Raw genomic sequence first — 13,059 nt, forward strand, 5'->3', positions numbered from 1 at the left:
AGGCATGACTCGTAAAACCAAACTCAATCAGTCAGTCATGACTCCTCTGTCATTAGACTCAGGGTTGGCATCTCTGCCAATCTCAATCCCTTCTGGATGTGTGTGTTTAGGATGCTGCTGTTTTGTTTCAGGCTGAGGAGAAGAACACTAAACTACAAGAACTAAACCGTTTTGTTCACTACTACACAAGATTCAAGAACCATGAGAACAGCTACAAGGTAGGAAGGCTTACATTCAGTCTTTGTGCTGTTAGGTTGAAGCCCACTAATATTAAAATTGAACATTTGATATTTTCCAATTTTCAAAACATACAGAGGGTCTTATTTATTTTCTTCTATTTCCTCTATTGTTCTATGTTGCTTGTGGTATCTAGTGTTGGGAATTGGTTGAAATCTCACAATTGATGATTGGTTCGATACCAACGACCAATCATCGAAAAAAAATTGGTTAGCCATTTTTTTAGATTTTCCTATTCAGGTTGTAGTTGCAGATAAGTATAAAGAAAAAACATTTGGTTCTCTGTTGTTTTTTGTTTTATTTAGAAACTGCACAAATTACATTTGCAAATTTCACATCCAGTGGAAAATGATTCAGTTCCAGTGTAACATAAACTTCCCAGATCCTTCAAGAAATATTCAGTCATGACTTTTCAGAAAGTGAAGTGAGTTTTCTAAGAATTAAACACGCTTTCTGGCCCCTGACAACTTATAATAATAATACAGGTACGGATGATTGGAAGTCACTTGTAGCAAAGAAATAGATGAGTCTTTAGCCCGTGTTTTGAATGTACTTAGGGAAGGAGATGATTTTAACTCGATAGGAGAGAGTTCCACAGAGAAGCTGCTGCATATGAAAAGGTCCTTGAGCCAAATGATTTGAGATTGTAGCTCGGGGGCAAGTAACAGTTGTTGTGATGAGCTGGTTCTTTCTGGAGAGTAATGTGTCAGAAGGTCTTGAAGGTAGGAAGGTCCTGAGTTGTAGAAAGACTGGTAGGTGAGGCAGAGAATCTTGAAATCAATCCTTTCCCTAATCACGGAGCCAGTGTAGAGAGTTTAGGATGGGAGAGATGTGACAGCGAGGACTGGTGAGAGTGATGATGCGTGCAGCTTTGTTCTGGATTTTCTGAAGGCGATGGAGTTGAGAGGAAGAGATGCCAAACAGTAAACTGTTGCAGTAATCCAAGCGGGATAAAATCAGTGTCCGCACAAGGGTGGCAGTGAGCGGTTCCAAAATCGTTTGTGTTCGATTATGAGAAAATGTGATCGATTGCTTGGTCGTTTGGCCACTGCGACCAATCTTCGATTATTTCAATTAATCGGAACACCACTAGTGGTATCTGTAACTATTTTGCTTTGTAGCTTGAAGAACCCCTGTTAAAAACAGCTAAGAATAAGATGATGAAGCTAGCACAGGCTGTGACTGATACAGGTAGGTGTGAGGGAAACCGTTTCTTGTGATGCTATTCAGCTGATGTTTACAACTTCCTGCAGTTTTAACAAGCTAGACAGCAGTTTCTGTGAATGATTTTCATTGGTCTTATGGTCACATACACTGTCTGAGGATTATGTACATTGCTTGTGTGTATGGCAACAGCTACTGCTTAGGCTGTCCTAACTTAATTTACCATATATTTCATCACTTGTGTCTATGGCAACAGCTACTGCTAAGGCTGTCCTAACTTAATTTACCATATATTTCATCACTTGTGTATATGGCAACAGCTACTGCTAAGGCTGTCCTAACTTAATTTACCATATATTTCATCACTTGTGTATAACAGCTACTGCTAAGGCTGTCCTAACTTAATTTACCATATATTTCATCACTTGTGTCATGGCAACAGCTACTGCTAAGGCTGTCCTAACTTAATTTACCATATATTTCATCACTTGTGCCATGTCAACAGCTACTGCTAACACTGAGACGAAGTTTGTAGAGGATGCTGTACACCAACTCCTGAAGGCCAGACTGGTGCTCAAGTGTTCCTATGTCTATGGCTACTACCTGGATGGGCCAGGCTATAAGAAGATTGTGTTTGAGTTCATGCAGGTAAACCTTTTGTGTTAACAATTGCATGATCCTACTTAGGTCTGTGTTGAGGAATTTCTATTTGTTGCTGATCATCAGCTGATGAGACAGTTGGTTTTACGCTGAACTTTCAATATTGTTCACGATGATCCAGCACAATGGGCTTCACAAATGCTGAAATGTAATGATTACAATTGTGAGCTCGCTTTAATCATGTTGGTTAGAGTCCCCACTACCCCAGAGCCCAAGGAAAACAGTTCTTTGTTGGTCCCTGTGGCTTCGGCATTTTTCAAAATCCGGGTTAGAATCCTGATTATAACCAGCACACAATGTAAACACAAATGTGCTTGAAATAGTAATGATTACAATTTTCATGTACCTCTTAATCATGTTACCCAAGATGATCCAGGTTAGAACTGGTCTTCAGCAACCCATGCTTGCCGTAAGAGGCAACTAAAGGGATCAAGTGGTGAGGCTCGCTGCCTTGGTTGACACATGTCATTGTATCCCAATTGCATAGATGGATACTCATACTGTTGATCACTGGATTGTCTGGTCCAGACTCAATTTTTGACAGACCGCCGTCATATTTCTCCAATATTGTTGAGTGCTGTGTTATGCATCTAATCAGCCATCACGTATATAGAGGATTTTATATGTGTGTCCATGTCATTCTATGTTTACGACACCAGTGCCTAAATGTTGATATTTATATATTTATTTATATATCGATATTTAGGCACGAGTGTCGTAAACATAGTATGATATGGACACGAATATAATATTCTGTTTTTTACTGAAGTCGTAAAATTGAGGAAAATAAACCCAAATCCACTTTCAAACATCGTCTGGCTTCCCGCCGTCGCTGTATGTAGAACGCAACGTCACAGAAGAAAATTGACGTCATAGCATTGTTCATGACGTCACGTCACCATGACAAAGTGATATTTTGCCCTAGGGCATCGTATGAAAAATATGAACCCCGATATGTTCGCCCTCGTAGGTAATAAATACCACAGGTAATGTTTATAAGAGAAATACCTCCAGATTTAGATGTCCAGCAGTTTTTGTGCTCAGGGATAGAAGTATATTTTTTTCCAGTGTATCATCAGGGGCTCAAAGTTTCAGATTTATGACTTCAATATCATTTTACATTTATGTTTATATTAATGTGAGATGTTGTGTACACACATTTCCTAATGGATTTATACATTGTGTGCACTGTTGTTAATTTTTATGCTCTCATACAGACACCAAATATGAAGTCTGTTCTTCAATAATCTGCTGTTTCAGACTGAGTTGGAGGAGGGTATCGAGATTCTTTCCCAGATGGTAAATCGTCTCTATTTGCGCACACCACGGAAGAAGATTATAGACCAGGCACATATTGTTCAGCGTAAACGACTCGAGTTCATCACCGCCATTTCCATGGGGCTGGTGCCTCCGGAGACTCCGCCATCCATGAGGAAGAAGAAGAGGAAGAAGTACAGCATGGAAACAGAGGATGTGAGTACATGTGATGGATGTGTTGTGAATGATATTACCATTAGTGAATTTGAGTTTTCAGCTGAGCTGCTTGCATTTCTTTGTGACGTAGGGGGTTGTCATAGGGAAAACGTTAAAGTTTGACAAGAAGTCATTCTGTATAATTATATCATACTGCTATATTTGCCATAGTAGTGTTTTGGATGTTGTTCAGGTTCAGTAAGCTGTTATGATATTTGCCAGACATCATGACTGTTATGACATGACCTCATGACCTCATGAGGTGATATGAGCCTGACATCATGACATGACCTCTTGAGATGATATGACCTGACATCATGACATGACATGACCTCATGAGCTGATATGACCTGACATCATGACATGACCTCTTGAGATGATATGGCCTGACATCATGATATGACCTCATGAGCTGATATGACCTGACATCATGATATGACCTCTTGAGATGATATGACCTGACATCATGATATGACCTCATGAGCTGATATGACCTGACATCATGATATGACCTCTTGAGATGATATGACTAGACATCATGACATGACATGACCTCTTGAGATGATATGGCCTGACATCATGATATGACCTCTTGAGCTGATATGACCTGACATCATGACATGACCTCTTGAGATGATATGACCTGACATCATGACATGACCTCTTGAGATGATATTGCCTGACATCATGATATGACTTCTTGAGATGATATGGCCTGACATCATGACATGACCTCTTGAGCTGATATGACCTGACATCATGACATCACCTCTTGAGATGATATGACCTGACATCATGACATGACCTCATGAGCTGGTATGACCTGACATCATGACCTGACATCATGACCTGACCTCATGAGATGATATGACCTGACATCATGACATGACCTCTTGAGATGATATGGCCTGACATCATGATATGACCTCATGAGCTGATATGACCTGACATCATGACATGACCTCTTGAGATGATATGACCTGACATCATGATATGACTTCTTGAGATGATATGGCCTGACATCATGACATGACCTCTTGAGCTGGTATGACCTAACATCATGACATGACCTCATGAGATTATATGACCTGACATCATGACATGACCTCTTGAGATGATATGACCTGACATCATGACATGACCTCATGAGCTGGTATGACCTGACATCATGACATGACTTCTTGAGATGATATGACCTGACATCATGACATGACCTCATGAGCTGGTATGACCTGACATCATGATATGACCTCTTGAGATGATATGGCCTGACATCATGACATGACCTCTTGAGATGTTATGGCCTGACATCATGATATGACCTCATGAGCTGATGTGACCTGTCATCATGACATGACTTAATGAGTGAGTTCGTTGGGTTTTACGCCGCTTTAAGCAATTTTCCAGCAATATCATGGCGGGGGACACCAGAAATGGGCTTCACACATTGTGCCCATGTGGGGAATCGAACGCAGGTCTTGGGCGTGACGAGAACGCCATAACCACTTGGCTTCCCCACCGCCCCACATGACTTAATGAGCTGATATGACCTGTTATCATGACATGACTTAATGAGCTGATATGACCTGTTATCATGATATGACCTGATGAGCTGATATGACCTGTTATCATGACATGACTTCATGAGCTGACATTACCTGTCATCATGGCATAACCTGTCATCATGACATGACCTGACCTGACCTGAAATTGTGACCTGACTTCATGACCTCACATGATGTGACCTGACCCTAACCCTGACATTCCCTTACTGAAAGCTGTCTTACTTAAATTCCATCATGGATTATTCATGTATTCATAACCCATTATTACTGTGCTTTGCAGGAGGACCTCCGCAAGGCCATTCTAGCCTCCATACAGGAAGTGGATCCAGCAAACCCCTGGATCAAGGACTCCTCAGGTCGACACACCAACGTCATGGCCTACCTGGAGTGGCCGGCAGAGGACAGTGATGATTCTGACTCTGACATATCTGTCTCCGCCCTCAGAACATATGGTAACATCATCCTTTCTTTGCATTATGATCATCCACAATAGGGTATAATAGGGTCACTGGTGGAGAGACCCGTGAAGATCCGGGGTAGAATAGGTCTTCAGCAACCCATTCTTGTCATAAAAGGCGACTATGCTTGTCGTAAAAGGCGACTAACGGGATCGGGTGGTCAGGCTCGACTTGGTTGACACATGTCATCGGTTCCCAATTGGCGCAGATCGATGCTCATGCTGTTGATCACTGGATTGTCTGGTCCAGACTCGATTATTTACAGACCACCGCCATATAGCTGTAATATTGCTGAGTGCGGCGTAAAACTAAACTAACTCACTCACTCACTCACTCACTGGTGGAGATTCAGATTATGAATATAGTGAGTGAGTGAGTGAGTTAGTTTTACTCCGCTTTTAGCAATATTCCAGCTATATCACGGCGGGGGACACCAGAAATGGGCTTCACATATTGTACCCATGTGGGGAATCGAACCCGGGTCTTCGGCGTGATGAACGAACGCTTGAACCACTACGCTACCCCACCGCCCCGATTATGAATATAGGATCCCATCAACTTTGATGGTTGTAAGAGGCCTTAAATGGATCAGGTTGTCAGGATTGGTGATGACATGTTGTATCCCAATTGTTTGGTGTGATACTCATGAAGTCAGTCACTGGAATCTTGGGTATAGACAATCCAGTGGTTGATATAATGAGCATCGATCTACACAATTGGGATACAATGACATGCATCTTATGACAAACATGATCAATTCTAACCCGGATATTCACGGGTTATCAGGGAATGTAACTATAATCAAATATCTTAGGCGTATGGGGCTCACAGTTCCTCCCACTGTGTGAGTGAGTGAGTGAGTGAGTTTAGTTTAACACTACATTCAGCAATATTCCAGCTATATGGTGGTGGTTTGTAAATAATCGAGTCTGGACCTGGCAATCCAGTGATCAACAGTATGAGCATCGATCTACGCAATTGGGATATGATGACATGTGTCAACCAAGTCAGCAAGCCTGACCACCCGATCCCGTTAGTTGCCTCTCACTCCTCCCACTGGAGTGAAATGATGCCAGGATCTGCTGATCCCCAGTCTGTTTCCAATTTTAACTCCAGTTATGACACAACCCAAAACTAAAAAAGTGGTGTATTTAAACTCACTAAGTATCTTTTTAATAAGAATGACACTGCAGACAGCTATGTCAAGACTTTATTGTAAGCCCAGTCCCCACCCGTGATACTGCTGGGATATTGCGAAAAGTGGCTTAAAACTATACTCACTCACCTACTTATTGTAAGCATTGCTGCTTTTGACGTTCAATTGACTTAACTCACGAATGCTATGTGAAATTTGTGATTGGCACATACACACCATGCCTCTATTTGTAGGCAAATGTTGTCGCCCTGGGTGCAGCCGCCCCCGTGCCCCCAACCCCCGCACTGGGGACGTTCACGACTACTGCAGTCTGAGCTGTTTGAGGAGGGACCAGGAGGAGAAGGTGGAGCAGGAACACCAGGGTGAGTAACCGTGGTAACATCCAAATATTATCTCTATTTTGTAGCATACATTCATTTACTGAGAGATGGATCAATTGTTTTCGTACTGTAGACGTCTTTCACACAGGCAAATAAGAAAACATATAGAATGACTTTGATGTTTATTTGTATTGGGGCGGTTAGAGTGGTGGTATACAAGACCGGGTTCAAATCCCCACATGGGTACAATGAGTGAAGCCCATTTCTGGTGTCCCCCGCCGTGATGTTGCTGGAATATTGCTAAAAGTGGCGTAAAACCAAACTCAGTCAGTCAGTCAGTTTATTTGTATTTGTCAAGTCTGTTTTACAGTTAGCTTATTGGGGCGGTGGGGTAGCCTAGTGGTTAAAGTGTCTGCTCGTCATCCCGAAGACCAAGGTTCTATTCCCACATAGGTACAATGTGTGAAGCCCATTTCTGGTGTCCCCTGCCATGATATTGGTGGAATATTTCTAAAAGTGGCGTAAAACCATACTCACTCACTCAGGTAGCTTATATGATAAGAAAACACATAAATAAATCAAACCCACTTCTGTGCAGATACTTGTTAGGTTGAAGCTGTTCGTGGAAACCCTGATGCGTCTTGATACAATACCTTCAATATGATGCATGATGCACCCAAGCCTGTATTGATATACGTAACCATATGAGATACATTTATCGTTTATTCCTGCAACATCTGCATCTGGGACCACAATCATTGATCTGTTACAGAGGACATTCCAGAGGTGATCCTAGATGAACACATGGATCTGCTTCGAGCCCTGGAGATGTCCCGGCTCCAGTACCTGAGGGAGAGTGGACTCATCCATGTGCCCGACACAGAGGCTAACGTGTGAGTTTATCACCATAGGTCACCTTATCTTCATAATCAGATAACCGCCTGCGTGGTGTAGTGGTTAGAGCGTCCGCCCAGAGAGCGGAAGGTCGTAGGTTCTATCCCCGACCGCGTCATACCAAAAGACGTTAAAATATGGTACTTGTTGGTCCCTGCCTGGCGCTCGGCATTAATGGGTACAACAAGGACTGGTCGGCTTGGAGTCAGTATAATGTGTCTGAGTGGGGTATTCATGCTTCACTGCGGCATGGTATCTCAGTGGGCTAGCACTATAAAACCAGCTTAAGTCTGGGCTAGAACACGCAGCCGCACATACACATACACACGCATGCACTTCGTCATATGAGCGAAATATTCTCAGGCACGACGTTAAGCTCAATTTAACCTCACCTCACCTCATAATCAGATTCCTTTTGTTTAAATTCTAATCGGCTCGTTGCATTAAGATTTCTTGCCACCATCAACTCATTTCAAGTTTGGAAGTTAGTCTGTAAGTGATGTAAATCTAATTAGGGACTGTTCGTAATTTACGGCTTTGGGGTGGGGATGGGGGTTTGATAATGATTGTAAGGTTGGATTGGAGGTAGGGTTGGGGTGGTGGGTCATCAATTTTGTACACATGTACTATGGGGGAGGGAGGAGGAGGCAGCAATTTTGTACATATTAAATATTATAAAAGTTATGCTTAAAAATTATCGGAAGAGGGGGGTCTGATTTTGTACGAGACATGCTTGGGGGAGGTGGGGTGTCACTTACATAAATTATGTCACATAAATCATATGGGGGTCATTCTTATTGTACTTGCCACTCCATAAAAATCAACATCAGCAAAACCTGGCCCATTCCTCATCCCAATATCCCCCTCAAACCCTTTCTCCTCTCTCTTGCTCCGTACATGAACAATAACATGTTGTCTGACTTCTGTATACAGTGACCAGCATATGGAGAGACTTTCCTTCAAGAAGTCACCGGTCAACTCCGGTCGACCCCGATCCAACTCCGACACCATGCCCAAAAAGAAGGGGCTGACCCCGATGGAGGAGCTTGACCAGGAGCTGCAGAGGGTTCTGGAAATATCATCCACGATACCTAAAGGTCAGTGGGTCAACATCTGTCATCAGATGTAATATGATTATCACTGTAATTTAATAACTGGATGTTCGTCTTTATGTTTCAAAATACAATGGTAGGCCTATATTTATCTTTTTATATTTTGTTAAACAAATCTTTGAAGGTGTCGGTGACATTAACTGTCAATGGATATGATTCGAATAAAGCATGAATGTGTGGTTGGACAATGTACATAGTGCCATACATCAAGAAATGAGATGTGAACACTCAAAAGGGCCTTGTTTTTTTTCATTATGTACGTGGAGGAAAGTATAATGTTTTGAGGCAGGATTTTTGGTCATGAGGTAGCAGATAACAGATATCAGGATTTTGGTCATGAGGTAGCAGATGACAAATATCAGGATTTTTGGTCATGAGATAGCAGATAACAGATATCAGGATTTTTGGTCATGAGGTAGCAGATGACAAATATCAGGATTTTTGGTCATGAGATAGCAGATAACAGATATCAGGATCTTTGGTCATGAGGTAGCAGATAACAGATATCAGGATTTTTGGTCATGAGGTAGCAGATAACAGATATCAGGATTTTTGGTCATGAGGTAGCAGATGACAAATATTTTTTAGGATGTGTTAAAAATGTTAATGTACAGTGCCGTTTTTTATAACAAATGTTAGTTTGCTGCCCAGACACCACCGGGTTGAATCCCCACACTGGAGACAAAAGTACAATGTGTTTATTAAGCCCATTTCTGGTGTCCTTTTGCTCAAATTAACACAAAGTGTGATGTTGCTGGAATATTGCAAAAGCAATGCGTGCTAAGGCCAAACTCAGTCAGTCAGTCAGTCAGTCAGTCCGTTACAGATAATTGATGATGGCGTTGGAATCTGATTATGGGGTACCAGACTAATAGAGTCTGTTCTGATGGCGCGGCGTGACTGTATTCCTCTTTTTGACTTGAGAATTATGTACACTGTAGATCCTTGAGTGGCCTGTAACAAGGGCAGCCTGTATTAAAATTATTTCACTTGAAAGAAAATAGAGGTTAATAGAGTAGAATTAATGGCTTTACTGATGGTTGAAGTATCACAATCTTTCACTTAAAAGAAAATAGGTTGTCAGTGGAAATAGCCTGTGTTAAAATAAGAGAGTCATGGTTGTGAGATCACTTCATAGAGCAGGGCCGCAGATGATGTCACCATGGACTTTATATCAGAATTAATGGCTTTACTGATGGTTGAATCATCACAATCTTAAAATATTTCCCTGATATTGCAGAGAGTGACTCAGACGATATCCTCAAGGTGGATGTTCAGAAGGGAGATGGTAAGATTGGACTGCACAAACGGAAATGTAGCCAGTCTCATTTTGATGAGACTACATCAACCCTGGTACCGAGGGTGCCAAACAAGAGCGTGGAGGACTTGTACAGAGGCGTGGCACATGGCTCACCAACCCTCACACGCCGACCTGTGCTTGTGATAAGTGTGTTGAGAGCCTGGGAGCTTATGCAGCCCCAGACAACCCGAGAGGATTCAATCTTCTCAGCCTTGAAAGCAATACTTTCGGTGCAATCAAGGATCTTTCAGTGTCCAATATCCATTCTACAGATGATGATAAAACCAAAGACTTTCTTTCAAAGGATTTTGCTGCTCTGTTTCAAAAACAGGAGAGCAAGGCTGCTTGTTCTCAATCACAAGGTAATGGTGGCAAGCTTTTTGCAGCGAACACACCTTCTGAAGATGACTGCTCTTATGTGCTGAACAGCCCATCATCAGAAAAATCTGCCTTATCTACCCAGTTGTGGCGCCCACGGGCTGCCATACAATCTATATCAAGTGATCAGATTACACCAGTGGATTACGAAACTGATCATTTAGCTCTAAGGACCCCATCAGACACGTACAGTCATACGGATGACAGCAAAGACACACCCCTCTCACCACCAGAAGATCTGTTCACTGAGGCTGACATTCATTCTAACTTGGCCTCAGAACTGGATGAGATTATAGCTTCAGGGTTTGATGACTTGGTGAAGTCTCCCTCCGAGGCAGAACTGTTGGGTAACAAGGTGGACCTGCCTGAACTCAGCGAGGCAGACATTGAGATTGCATTGAATGAGGTGTGTCAGGTGCCGGAAGAGACACCAGACACCAGCTACGGGGACTCAGGCCATGTGTCATTGCTGGAGATGGCCGAGAACCTGCTTCAGATGTCGGAGGACATGCACATGGAGATCGAGGACATTGACCGGATGTACGAGGGTGACAGCAGCGGGATGGGGGGTGAAGAGGACACACATGGGGAGGATGCAATGGGGGAAACAGTGGGGAGTGAAGATGTCGGGAGCGTTTTGGATAAAGACCAAGGTCACATGGACCAGGCAGATGTGTGTTCCGGCAATGTTGGTTGCCTTGGTGATGTAAGTGATGTGCAAGAGGATTTATCTGTGACATCTGGTGACATTGAAGCTGCTGGTGGAAGCGCTGATGATACTGGGATTGTGATTGTTGACTCTGCCAGGGAGGAGAAGAAGGTGAAGAGGAAGAGTAAGAATAAGAGGAGGGAGAGACAGTCTTTCTATGTGTGACGGGCAGTTGGATTTTTGGAGAACAGTGATCAGGATATGTTTCTTTGATATTTCAAAAGCAAATAATAATGACCGAAGTGATGAATGAGTCATGGTGTTCTGATCATATTATGTACAGGAATCATTTCATAATCTTAACAAAATGTATCCAATAACAAGTTTTTCGAGAAATTACAAATTACTGTACACATGTAATGTTAACATGTATCAAACTAAGTTTGACAGAATTTTCTGGATTCTCTTTTGAGATGATCTTGTTTCACAATATTTGAAAATCAAAGGGATATTTGCCAGCAAGAGCTTTATTTATTGTCATTATATTTACACAGCTGAGAGTCAAAACTAGCAACTGACATTCTGCTCAAGAAAGTATTTAAAATAATATTTAAACCAGGTGAGTGGAGATGACATAGTACCAGCCTGGAGAGGTAAACAAGAAATATGGCCTGATCATCCAGTCATCTCTCAACTCCATGAGGAGAGTGCTTGCTGTGTACTATAAGAGTTTATTATAATACTAGTGTGATCGTTGCTTGAGCAGAGGCTGGTGGACTCATAAGTGTGCTTAGTAGGGGATTTTGCACAAAGCATATATATTATACTTGGGAGTAACAAAATGTGTGAACGCTGTGTATGCCTTTGGAAAAGTATGTGAATTTTGATATGCAATTTTTTTGACAAATATTGTTTGATTTGTTTCTTGTTGTAGAAATAACAGTTCAGAGGAATATTTCTATTTTGTGTAACTGCGCGAGTTTTTTGAGAATGATTGGTAGTGATTATAAGAACTGTCACAGTTTAAAATTGGTGAGATGTTGCTTTGTTAACATACATGTTGAGGGCCAAAGGTCGTAGTATTAATGCCCATGAGAAGGATACATATCAGCATATTCTGGTTTTATATGGATTTCATAAATCTATATTATGTTATGGGGCCTTCATCAAGTTCATTTGAAAAGTAAATTTAACATTTTGGAGTTGAATGTTTACCCGTAGAAGTTTTTTAAAAATGGTTACTTCTAACGTGAAGGCAGTTTGTATGGACAGGCATTATTCCAAAAGAAATGGGAAGTAATGTTATGTGCATTCTCTTCCCACAGAGGTTACTTGTCATATCTTCCTACGAACCTCTGTTCTAATACAGCCATATTTCCGGGTTCTCGTAAAATCACCTAGCGGCAAAAGATCGCAACACGAATTATCTCCCTTCTTTCTATCCAATCAGAACGTGTTACATCGACTTAGATTCAATTTGACTAACACAAGCAAATGTGAGGCCACAAATATTCCCCATCTGCCGGGGACTTGTGTTGATGTTACACACAAGACGTTTAATGGCTAGCTTGTCCGTTGTCAACGAGGGCGATGGAGACGCCACTGATCCGCCATAACATGACTGAGTTCTGTCTAGAAGAAACGTTTGCGCATCGCGCAGGGGAAGAGGTTTAGTTTTCTCGAAGTATACGGA

At 42.0% G+C, this 13,059-nt stretch overlaps 1 protein-coding gene across 1 annotated transcript in view; it reads left to right on the forward strand.

The window, feature by feature from the left end:
* LOC124291233 (ankyrin repeat and IBR domain-containing protein 1-like) overlaps positions 1-12,778 on the forward strand; it is a 32,384-nt gene extending 19,606 nt beyond the window's left edge. Inside the window, 10 exon segments of the mRNA XM_046728177.1 lie at positions 132-218; positions 1,359-1,428; positions 1,907-2,049; positions 3,322-3,534; positions 5,380-5,551; positions 6,947-7,075; positions 7,806-7,926; positions 8,861-9,024; positions 10,280-10,446; positions 10,449-12,778. Of these exon segments, the coding sequence (XP_046584133.1) occupies positions 132-218; positions 1,359-1,428; positions 1,907-2,049; positions 3,322-3,534; positions 5,380-5,551; positions 6,947-7,075; positions 7,806-7,926; positions 8,861-9,024; positions 10,280-10,446; positions 10,449-11,591 (2,409 nt within the window). The 3' untranslated portion in view covers positions 11,592-12,778.
* The last annotated feature ends 281 nt before the right edge of the window (positions 12,779-13,059 follow it).

This window comes from Haliotis rubra, unplaced genomic scaffold, assembly GCF_003918875.1.
Source record: "Haliotis rubra isolate DU_JTF1 unplaced genomic scaffold, ASM391887v1 Scf487, whole genome shotgun sequence".
Lineage (NCBI taxonomy): Eukaryota > Metazoa > Mollusca > Gastropoda > Lepetellida > Haliotidae > Haliotis > Haliotis rubra.